The 24,014-nt window shown below is 37.0% G+C and overlaps 1 protein-coding gene and 1 long non-coding RNA gene across 3 annotated transcripts in view; one reads left to right on the top strand and one right to left on the bottom strand.

The window, feature by feature from the left end:
• Window positions 1–24,014, bottom strand: part of LOC105465802 (TBC1 domain family member 5) — a 570,286-nt gene that overhangs the window by 46,326 nt on the left and 499,946 nt on the right. Inside the window, exon 21 of the mRNA XM_011714415.3 lies at window positions 10,926–11,089. Within this exon, the coding sequence (XP_011712717.1) occupies window positions 10,926–11,089 (164 nt within the window). The remainder of the gene's footprint in view (window positions 1–10,925; window positions 11,090–24,014) is intronic.
• The window catches only part of LOC139361862 (uncharacterized), a 30,227-nt gene continuing 15,279 nt past the window's right edge, over window positions 9,067–24,014 (top strand). The window contains exon 1 of one of the 2 annotated variants that reach the window (XR_011619655.1): window positions 9,067–9,105. This is a non-coding gene — a long non-coding RNA (uncharacterized lncRNA). The remainder of the gene's footprint in view (window positions 9,106–24,014) is intronic. The other variant, XR_011619654.1, reaches the window with a different exon arrangement.

Here is a 24,014-nt window from a genome sequence, read left to right as displayed (position 1 = left end):
GTTTTTGATTTTACAGGCCCATAGGTGGAAGGGACTTGCCTTGTTTCAGATGAGACTCTGGACTGTGGACTTTTGAGTTAATGATGAAATGAGTTAAGACTTAGGACTGTTGAGAAGGGAGGATTATATCTTGCAATATGAGAAGGACATGAGATTTGGGAGGAGCCAGGTATAGGATAATATGGTTTGGATTTGTGTCTCCACCCAAATCTCATCTTGAATTGTAATCCTCTGAGTTGGAGGAGGGCCTGGTGGGAGGTGACTGGATCGTGGGGTGGATTTCCCCCTTGCTGTTCTCATTATAGTGAGTTCTCACAAGATTTGGTTGTTTAAAAGTATGTACCACCTCCCCCTTCATTCTCTCTTCTTCCTTCTCCAGCTTCTTCTTTGCCTTCCGCCATGATTGTAAATTTCCTGAGGCCGCTGCAGCCACGCTTCCTGTACAGCCTGAAGAACTGTGAGTCAATTAAGCCTCTTTTCTTTATAAATTACCCAGTTTCAGGTAGTTCCTGATAGCAATATGAGAATGGACTATTACAGTGCCCAAGCCTTCAACTGACCCTCTGAGCATAGAAGCTCTAGCTATGAGGAACACCCAAAAGGGGATTCCTTAGTCCTAAGTTTTCAGGGGCAAAGTGAAGGCCACCTGCCTGATACAGATTCCCCCTTTATCAACAGGCCTAGAATTTCTATGACAGAAGTAAAGCAATTCTTTCTGCAATGAAAGCCCAGTGGATTAAAAATATAACTTCCTGAAAAAGTTTACATACGTGTTCAAAGGATAAATGATGAGATGCCTGGGACAAGAGGTTTAAAAGCAGGAAGACACTGTGTAGGAGAAGGTGGTGGTGCCACTGAGGGGGAAAGAAGAGGACAACCATGCAGACTCTGCAATCTGGCCTCTGGCCTTGGCTGACCTCCAATTGCCCAGATAAGTCAAAGCCCTCATTTCCTTCCCTGTCATGCACATCTGCACTTTAGGGTAGGAATAACTGTCCCCAAGGCAATGTGGCACTGAAAGAATATACAAATGTCAAGTTTCAAGAAAGGTCACTAGAAAGAAGCAAATGCCATCAATGACACATTTAATTTAGCATGATTCAAACCCACAAAATATTTCTGGCCTGGGATTGTAAATATTTCTAATTGCTTCACTTGAGCTTTCCCCAAAACCACTGTCTATGCCTCCCGGCCGTATTCACAGCATGGGTACAATCTGGCACCTTTGCATTTTACACAGAGGATGGAGATAAAGATAAGTGATGGAGGAAGAAGACCCAGCACGAGGTGAATGAGTGTTTCACTCAACCCAAAGGGCACTGTTCCGCAAAGGACGTTGCAGCACTCCATTTCCTGTGATTCTGCGGTTTCTCAGATTTTTTAAAATTTAAAATAAATGTATTGCACCATAAGGATTTTAAAAAGTTGGTTCTAAAACCTGTTTACAAAAGCTAAATTAAAATGTCATGCTAAAACTGTTGAAAATGGAGGGCTTTTTATGATGCTCCCTTTGATGTTCACATTTCTTTGCAATGGAGTTACATGATTTGGGTGATGCAAAAAGATGGAGAAAGAAGGAAAGAATTCTCTCATAAAGATATACAGTCTACCCTTCCTGACCTTGAGTACATTTACGGGCAGACAGATTGTAAACAAGGTTTATAAAACATTGAATGACTAAATGTATGTTTCAAATATCCAGGTTAATTTGGCCTTAGATTAAAATTACTAACATGAGACTTAAACTGCTGATGTTTAAATTCATTTTATATCTATTCATTTCAATAAACTATATTAAATGGGAATGTATTTTAAATGGGACAGTATTTTAATCCAGTTATCATTAACACTACTGATTAAACAAGAAGAGATTACATATGTGTACTTTTGACTTGAAAATCCTATAATTAGATGAACTCTAGATTCCAGTTTTCAATTCCATCCCTAACCTCATAAAGAAATCTACTGAAATCAGTGCTTTCCACATAACATGTTTTCCTAGGAAGTATACGTCACTGACTGAGAAGAAAATCAGGTAACTAGGAAAATTCTAGTCTTCTGGGAAGGCTGCTCTGCTCAGTTTCTCCCTTCCAACCACCAATTTAACTCTAGTTGCCTGAAAAATCTACCAGCAAAATATGACTGATGACAGCAGAACTGCCTCTTTTCAAATGCAAATCCTTCAGGAAAGGATTAAATAAACCATTTTGGCAATTAATACTTCAAGGGTAATTTACCTATCAAATGGCTGGCTGCCTCATCACATCCCCCCACCTGCTGGTCCTCTGTCATGAGCCTCTCTTAACCCTTCTCCTTACCAGAGATTGGTTAAGAAGTGGGCATGGAATTTAATTCTGGTCAATGATATGGGAAGGAAAGACTGCTGGGGAATTCCCAAGTAGCCTTCTCTAGAAGGGGTGTGCATGCACGTGTGTGTGATATAATTGGCTCTGTGTCAGCCCCCTTGAGAGAACATAATGAGAGCCAAGTTGAAGATAAAGCCACCACACTAAGGATGGCAGAGTGGAAAGATGGTGATGCTACTGAACAGTTGAATAATCCAACCGCAGACCTATTTCAGGAATCTTTGTTATGTGAAATAATAAACAACAAATTTCCTCATTTGATATAATACTTTCTCTTATTTTTACCCAAAGCAACTTAATACAATTCTAACTATTTTAGATGTGTCAGGGGATGTGAGGGAGAAGAGAACTCCTGTAGAAGGTATTGTTGACTGCTTACTCAATATCCACCACTACCACCTGTCCTAGGAAGCTATTTTCCTAAGGGAAAATAATGGTTATATCTAATGGGAGAAGAAATACATCAGTGGTTCAGATCTATCTCTCACAGGAAGCTTGTCTAGACCAACACAGTCCATGGTGGTCTGTCATCTAACACCATTTTGTTTACTGTCTTTATTGTTCATATGGCATTTAATCATATTATGCATCTCATGTGGATGAGATATTTTAATTTAGTTTAATTACTTAACTTTCCCCCATTCCAATTTCACTCTAAGCATCCTCATTAGGATTGCTCTCTTATATTTCTTAAACACATATAATGTCTTAAATTATAATTTCTAGATCACGGCCTGAAATAGGTTAGGCAATTCTCCAGTTGTCTAGAAGTAAGAGTCTGCTTTCAAAGTCGTTTTCATTTATCTGACACTTTTTGGTATTTTGTCATGACAAAGAATAGATGAATATTACAAAAATAAATTATATTCGTATGACCATAGTATACGTTCAAACAATCAAAGAGCAATGATGAATGCATACGGGGTCACAGGGGTCATAAAGACACAGGATAGTCACCCCACTGTAGTGCTGTGAGCCTTCAGGTAAGGGAGTGTCTCATTATGCATCCTGTTTTATGCAGAGACTTTCAGCTCAGACCTTTTTTGATTTCCTGTGGTTTAGAGAGGATTCTGATCCATGGATACTTTTAGATCTTTGGAGGTTGGTATTTATTATAATTACTACAAATCATACCAAAATATCATGCAGTTTATCAGGAAATTTACAAAATACTTCTGGTTGGCTGGTGTGCTTAAATATTATAACTTATTCACAGACACAAGTCAGTTTTCGAGTTTTTCTTTTTTCTTTTTATTTGTTTATTGAGACAGGGGCTTGGCTCTGCTGCCCAAGCTGGAGTGTAGTGGCACAATCATAGCTCACTGCAGACTTGAACTCCTGGGCTCAAGTGATCCTCACACCTCAGCTTCCCTAGTAACTGGGGACTACAGGTGCACGCCACTATGCCCGGCTAATTTTTTGTTAATGTTTTTGTAGACATGGGGTCTCACTATGTTGCCTAGGCTGATAATTTTTCTTATACTCTATTTTTCATATACTTTAACCTTAGCAAAGATATTCTTAGAAAATGATTTGGCAACAATCATAGAATATGACTAACAGTGCTAAAACAAGTAAAAATTTAACAGAAGAATGACCACCTAAAAATAGACTTCTAGAAAGCTAAGTATTAGATGTGATTTATACTATCATGTAAAATAAAGCATAAAAATTAAACATATCAAAATGTTTTTATTTTCTCTTCAAGACAAACCAATACCAATCCTCAAAGTAATAGTACTACTAGTAATGAAGTGAGGTCATTTAAAAAACTTTCTACTAGTTTTCACATTTCAGTAAAGAAGTATAATGATGTCTTTTATAAAAATCTGGCACAAGGCTTAATTGTTACCTCTTTAAAGACTAAGCTGAATCTTGCCCTCTTTCATTATATGGCCAAATCATGGGCATTAACAGGAATAAATGTGATACTTCTTTTTTATCTAAAGAAGATAGGCTGTGGATTATAGAAAGGGTATGTATGATACATAAAAAGGCAATATTGAGACAAAACAAGTTCTACAACACACTATATGATGCTTGTCCAGGATATGTCATACCTATGTAGATTCTGACAAACATTTCTCAGAACGATTACAAGCAGATTTTACCATACTTCGACTGATAGCTACTACTTGATTATCTTAAGTTTTATGTCTCTTTCTGCCACTATTTTGGCAATTAACATCAACAATTTCTTGATCCTGAACCACTTTAAAAGATGAACTGAGTCTTGAAATCTGAAAGGTATCATCATATAGTTTAAGGGACAAGAGACCCAAACCAAGAGATGTCTTTACTTTCATTTCTGGCCACTTGTTTGTATAAGAAATTTAAGTGATAAGCTATCTTGAACGTTTTTCAGGATATGGAATATCACTGTATCACATCGCACTGGCCTGGAAATGAAAGCAAACTGGACCCATGTATGGTAGGTACCTAGTCATAGGCTCTGGTGTCCTGGGACCACTCTAGTGGCAGCAGGCAGCTCCCATGGAAGAATGAGTCCCAGCTATGGGCCTAAACATTTTCCAACCGTGCACTGTTATGCTGTGATAACCATCGGTCTCAGAAGCTTAGATCAGCAAAAGCTGATTTCTCCCTCATTCTTCATGTCTACCATAAGTTGGCAGGGAGGTTCTGTTCATGGTGTCAGAGGGAAAGACAGCAGTGGATGGTCTTGCAGTGACAATACATATATGTCACTTTCAGTTACAATGCAGTAGAGAGAACCAGTCATATGATTTTGACAGATCATAGGGACAAGGAGGTGCAATCCTATTAAGTGCCCAGAATGGGCGAGAACTGGCAAAGTGTACTGACTTAACGCACTATTTAATAAAATAATAAGATAAAACTACTACTTGGAAAAGCATGAGCTTATTTATCTTAAAAATTTCTGCCTACTTCCTTCCCCAAAGTTAGCAAATATACTAAATTTTGAATGATTACTTGCATTCTGTCTCTTGGTTCACAGCAAGTCTATGTAGAGAGTTAGATTCACTTTATTTCTATTTTTACTTCTCAGTTTTAAGTTAAAGTATCATCATAAAGAAAAGCAATTAATTGGTGTTGCAGACTAATCCATATGCCACCAAAATATGATAGAATGCAAATGAAACCTGTCTCCATATGCCTTTCTCATTTGTTATTCTCTTACTCTGGTTCTTCACAGACACGTTCTTTGTACATGCAGATTATCTCCTCTTCTAATTTATTATGCCAAAATATTCTATTTTGTTGTAATTTTTAGTTGTTTTTTTAATCTAAGTTATATACGTAACACTTATATAAGTGTTAATAAAGTGAAATGGTCAATACAATGAAATAGTGCTTTATTCAACTGTTTCTGTTATGAAGAACAGTTCCTCACAACCCCACCCTCTACTTCTTGCTCCCCAGAAACAACCACTTTAAATTCTTTTACCCATTTTGTTTTTTCACCTCTATATCATCTATGTATCTATGTATCTATCTAGTCTATCTAAGACAAGCTCTTGCTCTGTACCTCAGGCTGGAGTACAGTGGCACAATCACTGCTCACTGCAGTCTTGATCTCCCAGACTCAAGTGATCCTTTTACCTCAGTCTCCCGAGTGGCTGGTACTACAGTCGCATACCACCATACCTGGCTAATGAAAAAAAAATTTTTTTTTGTAAGGACAGGTCTCACTATATTGCCTAGGCTGGTCTCAAACTCCTGGACTCAAGCAATACTCTCGATTCAGCCTCCCAAAGTGTTGGGATTACAGGTGTGAGCCACCACAGATGGCCTTTATCTCTAACTTATCTAGCCACTTCTTGATTTCTCTTGAGTATTATCCCCTGATTCCCCACTATGGAAGATAAAGATTTAGTTGTATTGACCACTACCACCTGCTCCCTCCTCTCCTCCTCAGGCAAACACGTAGTTCCCATGCCCCATCTTCTCAACAGGTATAGTGTGATTCTGATTAGATTAATATTCAATAGGCTTACATTATAATGTCTATGTAAATGTTAATCCCAGCTCAGTTATAAGGTTTATCATAACCTTTCTTTCTTTTCCTACACATACTTTGTTTTTCTTTGGGGTTACCAATTGTCCTTTTTTGGGGTTAGTTTAGCTTTTATAAAGTTATCACCCAAACTCATGCCTAGTTGCATACATCTCTCAATTTGTTAAAGTATATTAGTCATTCTTCCAATTTTATCTTTTTGAATAAATCTTTCTGGAAACTTCCAACTTGCTCCAATCTGGGCTTGCTACTACTTTCTGGGTCTGCTATTTAGCAGTGCTATAGTCTTTGGATCTCCATACATTATCATTCTGGGGATCTTTTTGTTTTGCTTTGGATCCTCTATTTCCTAGTTCTTAGGTATTCTTCCTCCTTAGTTTATGTCCTCATTTTTGTACAGCATATCCTCCAGTGGATTCCCAGGGTACATGAGAATCATTTTTTTGAATCTTTAATGTCTAAACATGGCTTTATTTTACACTCAAAATTAACTACTAGTTTAGCCAGATGTTGAATCTAGGTTAGAAGTAATTTTTTCTCAGAACTTTTTTTTTTTTTTTTTTGAGATGGATTCTTGCTCTGTCACCCAGGGTGGAGTGCAGTGGCATGATCTCGGCTCACTGCAACTTCCACCTACCGGGTTCAAGTGATTCTCCTGCCTCAGCCTCCCGAGTAGCTGGGACTATAGGCGCCCACCACCATGCCTGGCTAATTTTTGTATTTTTAGTAGCGAGGGGGTTTCATCATGTTGGTCAGGCTGGTCTCGAACTCCTGACTTCAGGTGATCCACCTGCTTCGGCCTCCCAAAATGCTGGAATTACAAGCGTGAGTCACCACGCTTGGCCATTTCTCAGAACTTTCAAAGTATCGCTCCATTGTCTTGCTTTTGGTGTTGCTACTGAGAAGTCTGTAGCTATTTTAATTCCTCATTCTTTATTAGAATCTTTCTTTTCCAACTCTATGAGTCAGTAAGATTCTTTTGTTTGCAGATTTCTGAACTTTTTCAGTAATACATCTGACTGTGGGTTTGTTTTTTCTTGAGTGGGTCAGTCTATGGACTTTTCCTATCTTAAGACTCAGTTATTTTATTAATGAAAAAATTTCTCAAATTGTATTTTTGATATTTCCTTCCTTTAATTTTCTCTGTTCACTCTGAAACTCCTATTTTTAAAAATTTCTGGGCCAGTTCTCTCATTTTCTTATGTTTTTCTCTCTTCTATTTATTTTATATTCTATTTTCAGGGGAGATTTCCTCAACTTTATCTTCCAACTCTTCCACTGAGTTTTACATTTTAGAAAAATGTATACATTAGAAAAGGTATTATATTAGAAAAATATAACATTTAGAGAACAAAAAAATGTATTAAAATATGATATTTGTTTTCTTGTTCTGCATAGCCTGTTTCCTCCCAGTTGCTTTTTTCTGTTTTTGTTTGTCTTTCATTATCAAATCCTCTATTCAAGTGTCTGGTGATCCTTGGCTGTCTTGTCCATATAAAATAGTATAAACTAAAAAGCTAAGAGGAAGTTCTGTTTGGATGGAGCTCGTTAATGGTGGGGTCCACTATAAAGTAACTGGGTGTTTCCTTGGAGCACCCCTGGGGTAAGTATATTTATAGCTGTGTGTGTGTGTGTCTTTTGCCTAGAGAAAACCCTTCCAAATCTCTTGCCTGAAGGCTATCCATACTGGTACTCTGGAGAGCAAGCTGGGGAGGCCTGGGGTCTCAAATTTAGCATTTAAGTGTTCACTACCCCTTTTCCAGTAGGGTGGTTCACACCGGAATGTGCCTGATCTCTCAGACCACACACATTCTGTTGTACACTTTTCAGAGAATTATATTTTCAGTCTTTTGCTGATATAAGGAAGGAAATCTAATTCCTCTTTCAGAAGCTTCTGACCAGTTGTCTTGTCTTCAGTTCTACCTTCATCTTCACCTGTAGCTCCTGAGCTTCTAGAGAATTTTACAATGTAAGTCAAGCTGCTTCTTCGTTTTTGACCTACCATTGACTTAAGGTTCAGCTTTCTTAGGCTGCTTAGTTGTCAATTTTCATCTGTTTTCCAAGTAACAATATTTTATTGCTACTGTTTTCTCTTTTGTTTTCTTATTTTTTGAGGGTTTATCTTTAACTGCCCTTGTCCTTGCACTGGAATTTTAGGAGGGAACAGAGCTAAATGCTTGCACTAAAGGTGCCATGTTTAAACTAAAGTTCCTCTCTGCTCTTTTATATACTACAGAATCACAGTTCCTACATATTGAAGGGATCCCTAAGAGGGCAGGTAGTTAAACTCTTTCCATCAGAGAGCAAAAATGTTTAATTTGCAGATAAGGTGGTTAAAACTCCAGGAACTGAGTGTCTCGCCCCAAGAAATACAAAGTCACACAGATAGAGAACGTAATAGTCTATGTACCTTAAATAATTATCTCTCAAAGGTTTAACTGTTTGTTTGTTTTTCTAATTTAGGATACTTTCAGTTATAGCTAGATCCTTTTCTGTATTACCTTGGCATCCTCTTCCACAGGGCAGATGAGTTCTTATTAAGATATTAGGTGTTAAACTACAGTCATGTGACACGTAATGATGTTTTGATCAACAACAGACCACATATATGATGGTGGTCCCATAAGACTATAATGGAGCTAACAAATGCTATTGTCTAGTGACATCATAGCTGTCATAATGTCATAGTGCAATGGATTCAGTGTTTGTGGTGATGCCAGCCTACTGTGCTGCCAGTCATATGTAAGTATGGCACATACAATTATGTACAGTGAATAATAATAATCGATTGTGTTACTGGTTTATATATTTACTATACTATACTTTTAATCATTATTTTATAATGTACTTCTAGTTACACATATTAAAAAAAGAGTTAACTTTAAAACAGCGTCACGCAGGTCCTTGGATGTATTCCAGAAGAAGGCATTGTTAACACAGGAGATGACAGCTCCATGAGTGTCACTGCCCCCCAAAGACCCTCCAGGGGGACAAAACTTGGAGGTGGAAACAATGATACTGATGATCCTGACCCTGGTTAGGCCTAGCCTAATGTGCGTGTCTCCATTTTTAACAAAAAAGCTTAAAAAGTAAAATAAAAAAATTCAAAAATAGAAAAAGATCACAGAATAAAGATGTAAGAAAAAGAATGTTTGTACAGCTAAAAAACGTGTTTGTTTTGAGCTAAGTGTTATTACAAAAGAAACAAAAATTTAAAAAAAAAGTTCATGACGTAAAAGTTATAGTAAGGTAAGATTAATTTATTTTGAAGAAAGAACTATTGTTTAAATAAATTTAGTGTAGCCTAAGGGTACAGTGTTTATAAAGTCTACAGTAGTGCACAACAATCCTAGGCCTTCACATTCACTCACTGCTCACTCATTCCTTCGCCCAGAGCCACTTCCAAGCTCCATTCATAAGAAGTGCCCTAGACAGGTGTACCATTTTTTTTTTCTGTATACCTTACAATTTTCTGTACCTTTTATATGTTTAGATACAAAAATACTTACCATTGTTATAATTGCCTACAGTATTCAGTACAGTGCCATGCTTATATAGGTTTGTATCCTAGGAGTAACAGACTATACCATACAGCTTAGGTGTGTAGTAGGTGGTACCATTTCGTTGTGTAAGTACACTCTACGATGTTTGCACTATGATGAAATTGCCTAACAACACACTCCTCTGAATGTATCACTGTTTTTAAGCTATGCATGGCTGTTATAAAATGTGGTTAAATGTGAAGTTGGCTTATAATAATTTCAGACACAACCAAGTTTTTAAAGCAGTGGATATGCCTTAGCTATATCCTTTCGAGAAATGTATATAAAGAATTTTACAGGCTGGACACAGTGGCTCATGTCTGTAATCCCACCACTTTGGAAGGCTCAGATCACTTGAACCCAAGAGTTCCAGAGCAGCCTGGCCAATATGGCAAAACCCCGTCTCTAATGAAAATACACAAATTAGCCAGGCATGGTGGCACACACCTGTAATCCCAGCTTCTTAGGAGGCTGAGGCATGAGAATCACTTAAACCCAGGAGGTGGAGGCTACAGTGAGCCAAGATTGAGATTCTGTCTCAAAAAAAAAAAAAAAAGAAAAAGAAAAAAAGAAGAATTTTACAGAGTATCAAAATATAATTTAAATGTAGTTTGTATAGCTTTTTATATGGTAAATCAATTATTTTTAATTTTCAAGAAATATCTTAAATGGAAAAAACAGCTTGGTTTGTTCCAACTTCCATCATTTATTTGTTAAATTTTATAAGAAAACACAGGCTTTGAAGAAAAGGCGTTTGTAGAGAAAAAAAGGAGTGCGATTTGGGAAAGATTCAACTTATTTTAAAATGATGCTACTTTCTTTTATTTCCAGTGTGATACAGGCTACAGCCTTAAAATATTACTAAAGTATAATAATAAAATACTTTTGATAAGATAATTCCTTTTAGTCCATAAAAGTTTTAAGAGCTTTATGAAACTGGGCACTAACAGAGCTTTCATAAATGCAGCACTCTATGGAGGAAAATGAAGAATGAAGAGAAAATTGTCCTTAAATACTTACAGATTCTTTTCTGCCCATAGTTTTGCTGTGTGAGCGGGAACGTGAGATGTTGCTAAAAAAGGAATCTTTTTTAGTAGCAGATGAAGGTGGGGAGCCAGTGAATTCTCTTCCTCCAGGCAAACTCTCAACACTTGGAGATGAACTGATGTTTTTAGAACTTTGCCCTGTAAGAAAAATTAAGTAGCAATAATGAAACACCAGACTCTTTCACTAAGCTACTTAATCTACTGTTTTTAAGAAATGATGATCAATTATGATACCACTAGGTTGATACTATCAACATAATGACACTATGGAGTATTAAAATGCATGCATTTGTATGTATCAGAATAGCCACCAGTTTTTTAAAAAACAGTGAAGTATCTACCACCATAGTTTTCTATGTTTTTTATACTACAATTATCCAAGCATTGCACACATATAAAAGAACTAAAAAAAAAAGGGGGGGCACCCAAGATGGCCGAATAGGAACAGCTCCAGTCCCCAGTTCCCAGCGTGAGCAACACAGAAGACGGGTGATTTCTGCATTTTCAACTGAGGTGCAGACTGACACCTCACACGACTGGGTGCACCTCTGAGACGAAGCTTCCAGAGCAAGAATCAGACAGCAACACCCACTGTTCAACAATATTCTATCTTCTGCAGCCTCCGCTGCTGATACCCAGGCAAACAGGGTCTGGAGTGGACCTCAAGCAAACTCCAACAGACCTGCAGTTGAGGAACCTGATTGTCAGGAGGAAAACTAACAAACAGAAAGGACACCCATACCAAAACCCCATGAGTACGTCACCATCATCAAAAACCAAAGGGAGATAAAACGACAAAGATGGGGAAAAAGCAGTGCAGAAAAGCTGGAAATTCAAAAAATCAGAGCGCATCTACCCCTCCAAAGGAACGCAGTTCATCGCCAGCAATGGAACAAAGCTGGACAGAAAATGACTTTGACGAGTTGAGAGAAGAAAGCTTCAGTCGGTCAAAATTCTCAGAGCTAAAGGAGGAACTACATACCCAGCGCAAAGAAACTAAAAACCTTGAAAAATGAATGGATGAATGGATAACAAGAATAATCAATGCAGAGAAGACCATAAAAGAACAGATAGAGATGAAAACCATGACACGAGAACTATGTGACAAATGCACAAGCTTCAGTAACCGAATCGATCAACTGGAAGAAAGAGTATCAGTGACTGAAGATCAAATGAATGAAATGAAGCGAGAAGAGAAGTGTAGAGAAAAAAGAGTAAAAAGAAATGAACAAAGCCTCCAAGAAATATGTGATTATGTGAAAAGACCAAATCTACGTCTGATTGGTGTGCCTGAAAATGACGGAAAAATGGAACCAAGTTGGAAAACACTCTGCAAGATATCATCCAGGAGAACAACGTCCCCAACATAGTAAGGTAGGCCAACATTCAAATTCAGGAAATACAGAGAATGCCACAAAGATACTCCTCGAAGAGCAACTCCAAGACACATAATTGTCAGATTCACCAAAGTTGAAATGAAGGAAAAAATGTTAAGGGCAGCCAGAGAGAAAGGTCGGGTTACCCACAAACAGAAGCGCATCAGACTAATAGCAGATCTCTCGGCAGAAACTCTACAAGCCTGAAGAGAGTGGGGGCCAATATTCAACATTCTTAAAGAAAAGAATTTTCAACCCAGAATTTCATATCCAGTCAAACTAAGTTTCATAAGTGAAGGAGAAATAAAATCCTTTACAGACAAGCAAATGCTTAGAGATTTTGTCACCACCAGGCTTGCCCTACAAGAGATCCTGAAGGAAGCACTAAACATGGAAAGGAACAATCGGTACCAGCCATTGCAAAAACATGCCAAAATGTAAAGTTCATCAATGCTAGGAAGAAACTGCATCAACTAATGAGCAAAATAACCAGCTAATATCATAATGACAGGATCAAGTTCACACATAAAAATATTAACCTTAAATGTAAATGGACTAAATGGTCCAATTAAAAGACACAGACTGGCAAACTGGATAAAGAGTCAAGAATCATCAGTTTGCTGTATTCAGGAGACCCATCTCACATGCAGAGACACACATAGGCTCAAAATAAAGGGATGGAGGAAGATCTACCAAGCAAATGGAAAACAAAAAAAAGCAGGGGTTGCAATCCTAGTCTCTGATAAAACAGACTTTAAACCATCAAAGATCAAAAGAGACAAGGCCATTAAATAATGGTAAAGGGATCAATTCATCAGGAAGAGCTAACTATCCTACATACATATGCACCCAATACAGGAGCACCCAGATTCATAAAGCAAGTCCTTGGAGACTTACAAAGAGACTTAGACTCCCATGCAATAATAATGGGAGACTTTAACACCCCACTGTCAACATTAGACAGATCAACGAGACAGAAAGTTAACAAAGATCCAGGAATTGAACTCAACTCTGCAACAAGCAGACCTAACAGACATCTACAGAACTCTCCACTCCAAATCAACAGAATATATATTCTTCTCAGCACCACACTGCACTTATTTCAAAATTGACCACATAGTTGGAAGTAAAGCACTCCTCAGCAAATGTAAAAGAAGAGAAATTATAACAAACTGTCTCTCAGACCACAGTGCAATCAAACTAGAACTCAGGACTAAGAAACTTACTCAAAACCACTCAACTACATGGAAACTGAACAACCTGCTCCTGAATGACTACTGGGTACATAATAAAATGAAGGCAGAAATAAAGATGTTCTTTGAAACCAATGAGAACAAAGATACAATATACCAGAATCTCTGGGACACATTTAAAGCAGTGTGTAGAGGGAAATTTATAGCACTAAATGCCCACAAGAGAAAGCAGGAAAGATCTAAAATTGACACCCTAACATCACAATTAAAAGAACTAGAGAAGCAAGAGCAAACACATTCAAAAGCTAGCAGAAGGCAAGAAATAACTAAGATCAGAGCAGAACTGAAGGAGACAGAGACACAGAAAACCCTCCCAAAAATCAATGAATCCAGGAGCTGGTTTTTTGAAAAGATCAACAAAATTGATAGACTGCTAGCAAGACTAATAAAGATGAAAAGAGAGAAGAATCAAATAGAGGCAATAAAAAATGATAAAGGGGATATCACCACTGACCCCACAGAAATACAAACTACCATCGGAGAATACTATAAACACTTCTATGCAAATAAACTAGAAAACCTAGAAGAAATGGATAAATCCTGGACACTTACACCCTCCCAACACTAAACCAGGAAGAAGTTGAGTCCCTGAATAGACCAATAGCAGGCTCTGAAATTGAGGCAATAATTAATAGCCTACCAACCAATCCTGCTGGAGAGGATGTGGAGAAATAGGAACACTTTTACACTGTTGGTGGGACTGTAAACCAGTTCAACCATTGTGGAAGACAGTGTGGCGATTCCTCAAGGATCTAGAACTAGAAATACCATTTGACCCAGCCATCCCATTACTGGGGATATACCCAAAGGATTATAAATCATGCTGCTATAAAGACACATGCATATGTATGTTTACTGTGGCACTATTCACAATAGCAAAGACTTGGAATCAACCCAAATGTCCATCAGTAACAGACTGGATTAAGAAAATGTGGCACATATACACCATGGAATACTATGCAGCCATAAAAAAGGATGAGTTTGTGTCCTTTGTAGGGACATGGATGCAGCTGGAAACCATCATTCTCAGCAAACTATCACAAGAACAGAAAACCAAACACCGCATGTTCTCACTCATAGGTGGGAACTGAACAATGAGATCACTTGGACACAGGAAGGGGAACATCACACACCGGGGCCTATTGTGGGGAGTGGGGAGGTGGGAGGGATTGCATTAGGAGATATACCTAATATAAATGACGAGTTAATGGGTGCAGCACACCAACATGGCACATGTATACATATGTAACAAACCTGCACATTGTACACATGTACCCTAGAACTTAAAGTATAATAATAATTTAAAAAATCCACTTGTAACTGCTGCTAATCAGAGCGTATATTCAGGGCAACTTGAATCTGTACTCCTGAGTTGCAATCTTCAAGCTTGGCCCAAATAAACTCTCTACTTATATTAAAAAAAAAAAAATCAAAGTTTCAGTAAATAATGGTTAAATAACTAGGTTTTTCTTCACTAATGGAATCATCCCTTAATTACAGAAACCAGAATCTATTATACTGCACTTTACACTAGCAAGATTAAAAAAAATCCAAATCTTTGGCCAAAGTTTTTCAAAAAAGCATCTCTCCTCTTCCCTCTGGTAAAGGAAGGTGTCAATGAGAATTCAGGAACATTAACATTTTAGCAAAAACCTGAAGAAGGTGAAGTACCCGCTTTGCAGAAGATATGCAAAAACAGCAAGTCCTAAGGCCCTAATGCAGGATCTTTGTGTGTTCAAGGAGATCACAAAGTGACCAGTATGGTTAGAGCTAAGAGCGAGGAGGAGAAGGGTAAGAGATGAGGTTTGAGAGCAAGCAGGGGGATTAGAACAGGTCGGGATTTGTAGATGATTTTGATTACTTTTACTCTGAGAAGGGAAGCTACGGGATGTCACTAGAGGGTTTGAAGAGAGGAGTGACAGGATTTGACTTACATTTTAAAAGGATTGCTCTGGCTGTTGTGTTGAGAACAGAATCAGAGACAGGCAAGGGGGGGTGAGTCGGGGGGAACAAAGGCAAAAGCAGAGGAACCAATTTTTGCTAATGCAAAAATGTAAATACTCAGAATGATCATAGCTTGGTGGTGAGAAGTGGTCATATTTTGGACAAAAGTGACTGGATTTACTGATGAACCCACTAGGAGTATGAGAGAAAGAGAAGAGTCAAGCTTAACTTCCAATTTTTGGCCTAAGCAAGAAGAATGATGGAGTGGCTATTTACTGAGGTGGGGAAGAGTGAAGAGAAGCAGGTTTTAGGAATAAGATCAGCTGTTTAGTTTTAGACCTGCTGAGTCTATGGTGCCAAGTCAGATATCCAAATAGAGATGTCACATAAGCAGTGGGGAATGAGTCTGGATTTCAGGGAAGAGATGTGAGCTAGAGATACAAGTTTGGAAGTCAGTACTGTAAAGACTGTATTTAAACCATGAGGTTATCAATGGAGAAGGGATAGACAGAAAAGGGATTTAGGCCCACAGATTGGCCCCTTGGAAATTGTCACAATTTAAAAGTCAGAGATATCATGAGAAAGCAGCAAAGCTGATTGACAAGCAGCAGCCAGAGGTAGGAAGAAAATCAAGTAGATACTAATAGTTACTTTATAGACTAACCTTCTCCAATCTTGGGTCAAAGGTTGTTACAATATAGTTAGAATAGTAATTACCTACTCCCAGTCCCTGAGAGTCCCTGATTGTCCCTGATCTCAAGACAATTTTATTACACAGAAGCTTCCTCTGCATTAAACATGAAGTATTCAGATTAAGTTTCTGTCCTCCCAGAGTGCAGAACCTAGGGGCAAGGAGATAAATGATAAACCAAGAATGCTAACAAGAATGTTGTATTTCTTAGGAGAGAGCTATTACCTCTTCCTTGGATAGAAGGAGAGAGTCAAGCCACATTTCAGAAGGAAGTGTGGCAGATTTGGAGGGCTGATGTATCTCTCTTTAAGGAAGTATTTGTGACTTCAAGGAAGATGGTTAGCTGATAGCCTCTAGCTATTAGATTGTTCAGGATCTGCCTCAGGTTTTAAACTAAGATCATGCTCTTCTCAGGGTGGTTCCCAGCTAGTGACTGGGAATAAAGGGTCTACCCATTTCCAGTCAATACAGGACTCCTCTAATAGGAAATCTTGGCTGCAGAGTTCCCCTTTGAACTGGCAGAGACTTGTTAGATTTGCATCATGGTCTGCCCCCATCCCTCTGCCCAACTCTGATTCCTCCTCTTTTCCTTTCACATGTGTTATTCCCCCAATAAACTTTCTGTACTTCTAATTCTATCTCAGGGTATGCTTCCTGAAGAATCCAACTTGTAATGCATGATATTGGAGCTGAGTCTTGAAGGACTCCTAAAGTTAGGAAAGAGTAGAGAACAGGCCCCAAGGCCTAGAAGTATCCTATGCTTATAAGGGCCTAGACTATGAAAATTCCAACTAGGCCTTTATCTCTTCCCTTCTCTGCCTCCATGTTCCCCACCCACCACCAGGACTCTAGGCCTTAACTTCCCAGGGATACCTTTTCATAGTAATAAGCTCAATAACACGGGGTCCTAGAATATTAGAACCAAACAAGATCTCAGGAACCACCTATTTTTTTTCTATTTTTAAAATTATCCCACTTATATGCAAATACACTTTCATTATAAATATTGAAAACAACACTTTGAGATATAATTCTTATGCCATAACATTCACCTTTTAAAATAATATCATTCAGTATTTTTTAAAGTATATTTACAGAGATGCATGACCATCAAAACTATCTACTTGAGAACAACTTAATCACTCATAAAAGAAAATTTGTGGCCATTAGCAGTTATTCCCAATATGCCCCCTCTTCTCATAGTCCTTGCAATCACAATCTACTTCTGGCTCTATGAATTTGCCTTTTCTAGACATGTCATGTACATGGAATGATATTATATGTGGTCTTCTGTGACTGGCTTCTTTCTCTTGGGACAGTGCTTAAAAGTCCATCTATTTTATAGCATTTATTAGCACTTCATTCCTTTCATTGCCAAATACTATTCCACTGTATGGGTACCACATTTGGTTTATATACTCATCAGTTGATGAACATTTAGCTTATACCCATTTTTGGCTATTATGAATAATGCTGCTATGAACATTCCTGTTTAAGTTTTTATGTGGACATATTGTTTCCCTTTGTCTCAGGTAGATATCTAGAAGTGGAACTGGTGGGTCAATATGGCAACTCTGCATTTAATATTTTGAGAAACTGCCAGCTTTCAAAAGTGACTACACCATTTTACATTTCCATCAGTATTGTATAAGCGTTCCAATTTCTCCACATGCTTGTCAACACTTACTCTCAGCTATCTTTTTATTTCAGCCAGCCTAGTGGGTGTGAGATGGTATCTCACTGTGATTTTGATTTGCAATTTTCCAATGGCTCATGATGCTTAGCATCCTTTCAGGTACTTATTAGACACTCTTCTTCAGAAAAATGTTTATTCAAATCTTTTGCCCATTTAAAAAGTTGGGGTATTTTCCTTTTTATTTTTGAGTTGTAAGTGTTCTTCATATGTTCTGGGTGCAAGTTCCTTATCAAACATATGATTTGCAAAAAATTCTTCTGTGTTTGTCTTTTCACTTATTAATGGTGTCCTTGGAAGCCCAAAACTACTTAATTGGATGAAGTCTCATCTACCTATTTTTTCTTTTGTTGCTTGTGCTCATGGTGTCATATCTAAGAAACTACTGCCTAACCTGAGGTCATGAAGATTTACTCAAGTTTTCTTCTAAGGGTGTTACAGTTATAACTCCAGAATTTAATTCTATGACTTCTTTTGAGTTAATTTTTGTATACAGTGTGAAGAAGTAGCTCAAGTTCATTCTTTTGCATGTGGATATCTAGTTTTCCCAGAACTATTTGTAAAAAAGACTACTCTTTCCACACAAATAATCTTGGCACCCATGTTGAATATCAACTTACCATACTCTCAACTCTATTCCATTTATATATGATGATCTTTATGTCAGTATCACATTGTTTTGATGAAAATAACTATATAATAAGTTTTGAAATCAAGACGTGAGTTCTCCAGCTTTGTTCTCTTTCAAGATTGTTTTGGGGGTGCTTTGCATTTCCATATGAATTTTAGAATCAGTTTATCATTTTCTCCAAAAAAGACATCTGGAATTTTGATAGGTATTACAGCGAATATGTACATCAATCTGGTAGTACTGCCATATTAACAATACAAGATTTATGAAAAATAAATTTATATTATCTTTTATATTTACCTACACAGCTACCTTTATCAGAACTCTTTGTCTTTGTGTGGATTTGAACTGATGTCTTGTGTCCTTTCATTTCAGCCTGAAGGACTTTCTTTATCATGTCTTACAGGGAAGGTTTACTAGCACTGAATACTCTCAGTTTCTATTTATCTGTAATTGTCTGAATTTCTCTTTCCTTTTTGAAGAATAGTTTTATTGGATATATAATAGAACTCTAGACTGACCGGCTTTTCATTATTTTGAATATGTCATCCTACTGCCTTCTGGACTCTCTGGTTTTTGATGAGAAGTCAACTTTCAATCTTACTGAGGAACTCTTATGTATTATGAGCTGTTTTTCTATTGCTGCTTTCAAGACCCTCTTTGTTGTCAGCTTTTGACAGTCTATGATGTGTCTAGGTGTAGATCTCTTTGAGTTTATCCTGCTTGGAGTTAACTGGACTTCTTTGAGGTATGTACTAATGATTTTCATAAAAATTGTGAAATATTTCAGCCAGCATTTCTTCAAATATTCCATCTTCCCCTCTCTTTTTCTTCTCTCCTTCTGAGGCTCTCACTATCTTCTGTACGTTATTATGCTTCATGGTGTTCTGCAGGTCCTTGAGGCTTTGTTTTTCTTTATTCTTTGTCTTTCTGTTCCTCTGACTGGATAATTTCAGTTGACATATATTCCAAGTTCTGATTCTTTGTCAGCTCAAATCTGCTGTTGAGCCCCTGTAATAACTTTTAAAATTTCAGTTGCTGTATTTTTCAACCTCAGAATATCTATTTAATTCTCTTTTTATAAAGCCCTTATCTTTTTACTGATATTCTCTATTTGATGAGACACTCTTCCCATTCATTCCTTCAGTTCTTTAGAAAGGGTTTCTTGCAGTTCTTTGACATATTTACAGTAGCTGACTTAAAGTCTTTATCCAGTAAGTCTAATGTCCAGGCTTCCTCTGACAGAGTCTGTACTGCCTGCTTTTTCCCCGTTGTGTGGGCCATACTTTCCTGTGTTTTTTTTTTTCTTTCTCATGCCTTATAAATTTATTGAAAACTGGACATTTTAATAATATGTGGCAACTCTGGGAATCAGATCCCATTTCACCATCTGAACTTGTTTTTCTTGCCATTTGTTGCTGTTTTAGTAACTTTATTAAATTAATTCTGTGAAGTCTATATTCTTTGTTGTGTGTGGTCATGGAAGTTTCTGCCTGGTTAGCTTAGTGGTCCATAAAGAGACACAGATTTCCTTTCATTAAATGCCTTGAACCAGTAAGTCTGTTAGCCTTTGCAAGGGGCTCTTTGTATGTGTTGTGACAGCAGTCAGTTTACAACTCTTAGCCTTCATTCCTGCGTTTTAGAGCCTTAAGTTCACTAAGAGTTGGGAGATTATGCCCCCCTCAAGTCTTCTGTGGGCATGTGCACAATACTGCACACCCGTGTGGTCTTCTAGAATCCCAGGAATATGTTGGAGCTTTTCAAAGCCCCTATGGACATCTCGTTCCCCAGATCTTCCTTTTCAGTTTTTGGCTAGCCTCTGATTTTCCTGTTAAATTTTTGGCTAGCATCTTGTTTTCTCCAACTGGTAATGCTGCCTTAGGCAGCTATGATGTTTAATAATTCCTACTGACAATTTAACATACACTTAATGATAGGGTTTGTTAGCATAAGGCCCTATGAGTGAGCTCTGGGGAGCTGCTGAACATGTCAAATGGTGACAATTCACTGGGGATAGAAGTTTTAGGGTACTCCAGACACATTCTGCATCCTCGTGTGGTTGTAAGGTTACTTACTAGTTTTCAAAGCTACTGTAGAGCTGGAAAGAGGGTGATGGGAATAGGGCAAGCTAATACACCATAAAACTCGCTGTTCGTACTAAGATTCAGCCAGTTTTCCTTGATTGTTGTCATCCTTTGGTTAACTTTCAGAGTTCTGAAAAAGTTGGTTTTGATCATTTTTGTCACTGTTCTTATGATTTTATGGAGGAATAGATTTTCAGGGGTCCCTGCCATGCTACTCCAAAGGTGCTTCTCTCTCCTGACTTGCTTTCTGAACCTACCTTGATCTAGGAAATTTGTCTATGTCATATGTCCTCTTTTTAAGAGCTGTGAAGAAAAAAATTCTGTAGCACTCTTGAGTAGTCATTTAGGTTTCTTCTAATGTTTAGCTATTCCAAACAAAACACCAATTAACATTTTAGAAAGGTACATCTTTAGGCACAAACAGTTGGCTATTTCTACAAGGTAGAATTATGTAAGTGGAACTGCTATGTATAACTATATGCACATTTTAAATTTAGATAAATAATTCCAAATTGCCCTAAGGTTTTAACAATTTATAAGTCTCTTGCAATTTCTGAAGGCCTATCACCTTTGTGGAGACTGAATATGATGTGCTATTTTATATATGTGTGTGTGTATGCACATGTGTTTATATGTAAATATAACATGACATTATAACTTTATCTACTCATCTATTTATGTGGTTAATAAGATAGAGGAGGACTTCACTATGTTAGCTTAAAGTTTCCTGATAACTAGAGAGGCTGAGTATCTTTTAACATATCTACAGCACATTTTAAGGTCCTTTGTGAACTCTCTGCTCATTTTACTTTTCAAAGCTGATTCAGGAAAGTTTTTTCTAAATTCTGGAAATTAATCCTTTCTGTGTATGTCTTTTTCTTTTATGTCTTTTATTTTTAGGGTCCTGCTTAGGAAGCATTTCTTACCCTAAGATAATATAATGGAATATAATTTAGGTATTATGAATCTAGGTTTTTCCTTTGTCCTTTTCATAAATTTATCTTTTCTTTCAGGAATTTTTCCTTTCACAAATTTTCTCCTTGCTCCTTGGAACTCCTTAAGCCAGTGGCTTTTATTGCCTTTGAGGTGGTGGAAAATAACAGCTAAAACAAAAGGATGGCTTAGTTTTGAATTTCAAATTACTTTTAAAAGGCCATAGAACAAAAGACAAATCAAGAAGCCATGGCATTTTTGATTCACAATGCTTTTTGACAAAATGAAAAAAAAAATCCTTCTTTTTATAAGCTTATATAACTGAATTTATTCATCTCTTCAAAGTTTCGATTATTTATTGACTTATAACCCTCTAGGGCTAGTGACTTTTTAAAGGAATTGCTGTAATGACTTTCGGGATTTTTTTTGTTGTTGTTCCCTTATTAAGAATTTCTACTTCTTCTTGGGATAATTCATATCTTCCTTTAAAAAGCCATATGGGAGGTAGAATAATGCCTAAGCCCTTAATTCCCAGAGTCTATGAATTTGTTACCTTACATGGCAGAAGAGACTTTGCAGGTGTGATTAAGGTTAAGGATGTTGAGATGGAGACAGTATCTTGGGTTATCATGGTGGGACAATCTAATCCTGTGAGTTCTTAAAGTAGAAGAGGAAGGCAGAAGAATGAGCTAGAGAGAACAAACTCAAGAAAGAGGAGAGAGTTCAAACATGAGAGGGGCTTGGCCTGGTGTTGCTGGCCTTAAGGATGGAGAAACAGGGCCATAAACTGGGGAATATGTCATCTTCCAGAAGCTGGGAATGGGTCTCAGCTAACAGACAGTACGGGAATGAGGACCTTGGTCCTATAGTTAAAAGGAACTGAATTCTGTCAACATAGCAAATCAACAAGGAAACAGATTCTTCCCCAGAGCCTCCCGAAACCTTGATTTTAGCCTAGAGAATCTGTTTCAGACTTCTGACCTAGAGAAATGTTAAATAAATTTGTATTGTTTACATCACAAAGTTTGTGGTAATTTTTACCTCAGCAAGAGAAAACTTTGTCTACATTTTCAACTTACAAAGTTGTATATAGTAGTCTCTTACAACAACTTATCCTTCTTCTGTATCTTCAGTTATTTCACAATTCTTATTTTGAATGTGTTAGTGTTTTTCTCTCATTTATTCTTGATCGGACTTACTGAATACTGGATTACTTCACTGTTTTTAAAGAACTACCTTTTGGTTCACTCATGTAATCTGTTTTATTATGTGCTGTTCATCTTTTCTTTTATCCTTATTCATACCTTTACTTACTTTAGTTGTATTTTGATGTTCACTTTCTATCTTCCTGAGCTGTATGTTTAGATATTTTACAGTCTTTCTTGTTTTCTAATAACTGCATTTCTTCTGAGTGGCCTTTTATCTCTGTCTTTCAGGGTTTTGGTATTTGGCACTATCATTATCATGAACTTCTACATTTGTACTTTTCAAACATTTCCTTTTTAGTTCAAGAGTTCTTTAAAAGAATTATTTTACCTTTACAAGTGATGGGATATGTGTGTGCACAAAATAAATAAGTATTTGGGAGGAGGGGGTAGCAGGTCTGTTGATAGACCTAAATTCTTACATGTCCCCAAATGTCTATTTTTTTCTTCCCATTTGAATGTTAGCTTGGCAGAGAATAAGATTCCAGTTCAAAACAACTTTTCCTCAGAACTTTGAAAACAAACTCAAATGTCTTCCGGCCTTTGGTTTTACCAGTGAGAAATCTGATGTCTATCTGATGATTATCTTATAAACAAACTTTTTGTTTGTTCTCTCTGGAAACTTTTAGAGTTTCCTTGAAGCTTTGTAAATCTTTTATGGGGTTCCTAGGGTGTGGCATTTTTACTTTCATCCTGCTTATGGGATTTTTTTTTTTTTCCATCTCTAGGCCAATTTCTTTCTTCAGCTTGGGGAAATTTTCTTTATTACTCCTGTGATATTATACTCTACTTATGATCTCCAGACTCTCAATATTTGACATTACAGTTCAATTTCTGAATTAATCTAAAATTTCAGGTAGAAGCATTAAATTTTTTTATACTCCTAGAAAAAGTTAGCATTTTGGTGACCACTATAACTTTTTTTCATTTTCTTCCAAAATGAAAAAATCGTTGTAAGCAGTTATATCTATTAAATCTTACAACATTTAGTTGCCTTGAACATTTTCTGAAGGGGGGAAGGCATTATATAACAAATCTAATTATATGAAATTTGCATGTAAAATTCTATCAAAATCTGTTGAAAAGTTTTTCCATTCAAAAGAAATTACAATATAATAAAATAAAAATCTTCAAAAGCTTTCCTGATTTGTATAAATCAATTGTTTTCATGTTGAAATTATATTAAGACCCAAAAACCTTTTCTTTGATTCTAGATTTTATATACATCGTAGCTGGGCACTATTAATTTTTTT

Source organism: Macaca nemestrina, chromosome 2 (assembly GCF_043159975.1).
Source record: "Macaca nemestrina isolate mMacNem1 chromosome 2, mMacNem.hap1, whole genome shotgun sequence".
NCBI lineage: Eukaryota > Metazoa > Chordata > Mammalia > Primates > Cercopithecidae > Macaca > Macaca nemestrina.
This window is presented reverse-complemented; position numbering and strand designations above follow the sequence as displayed.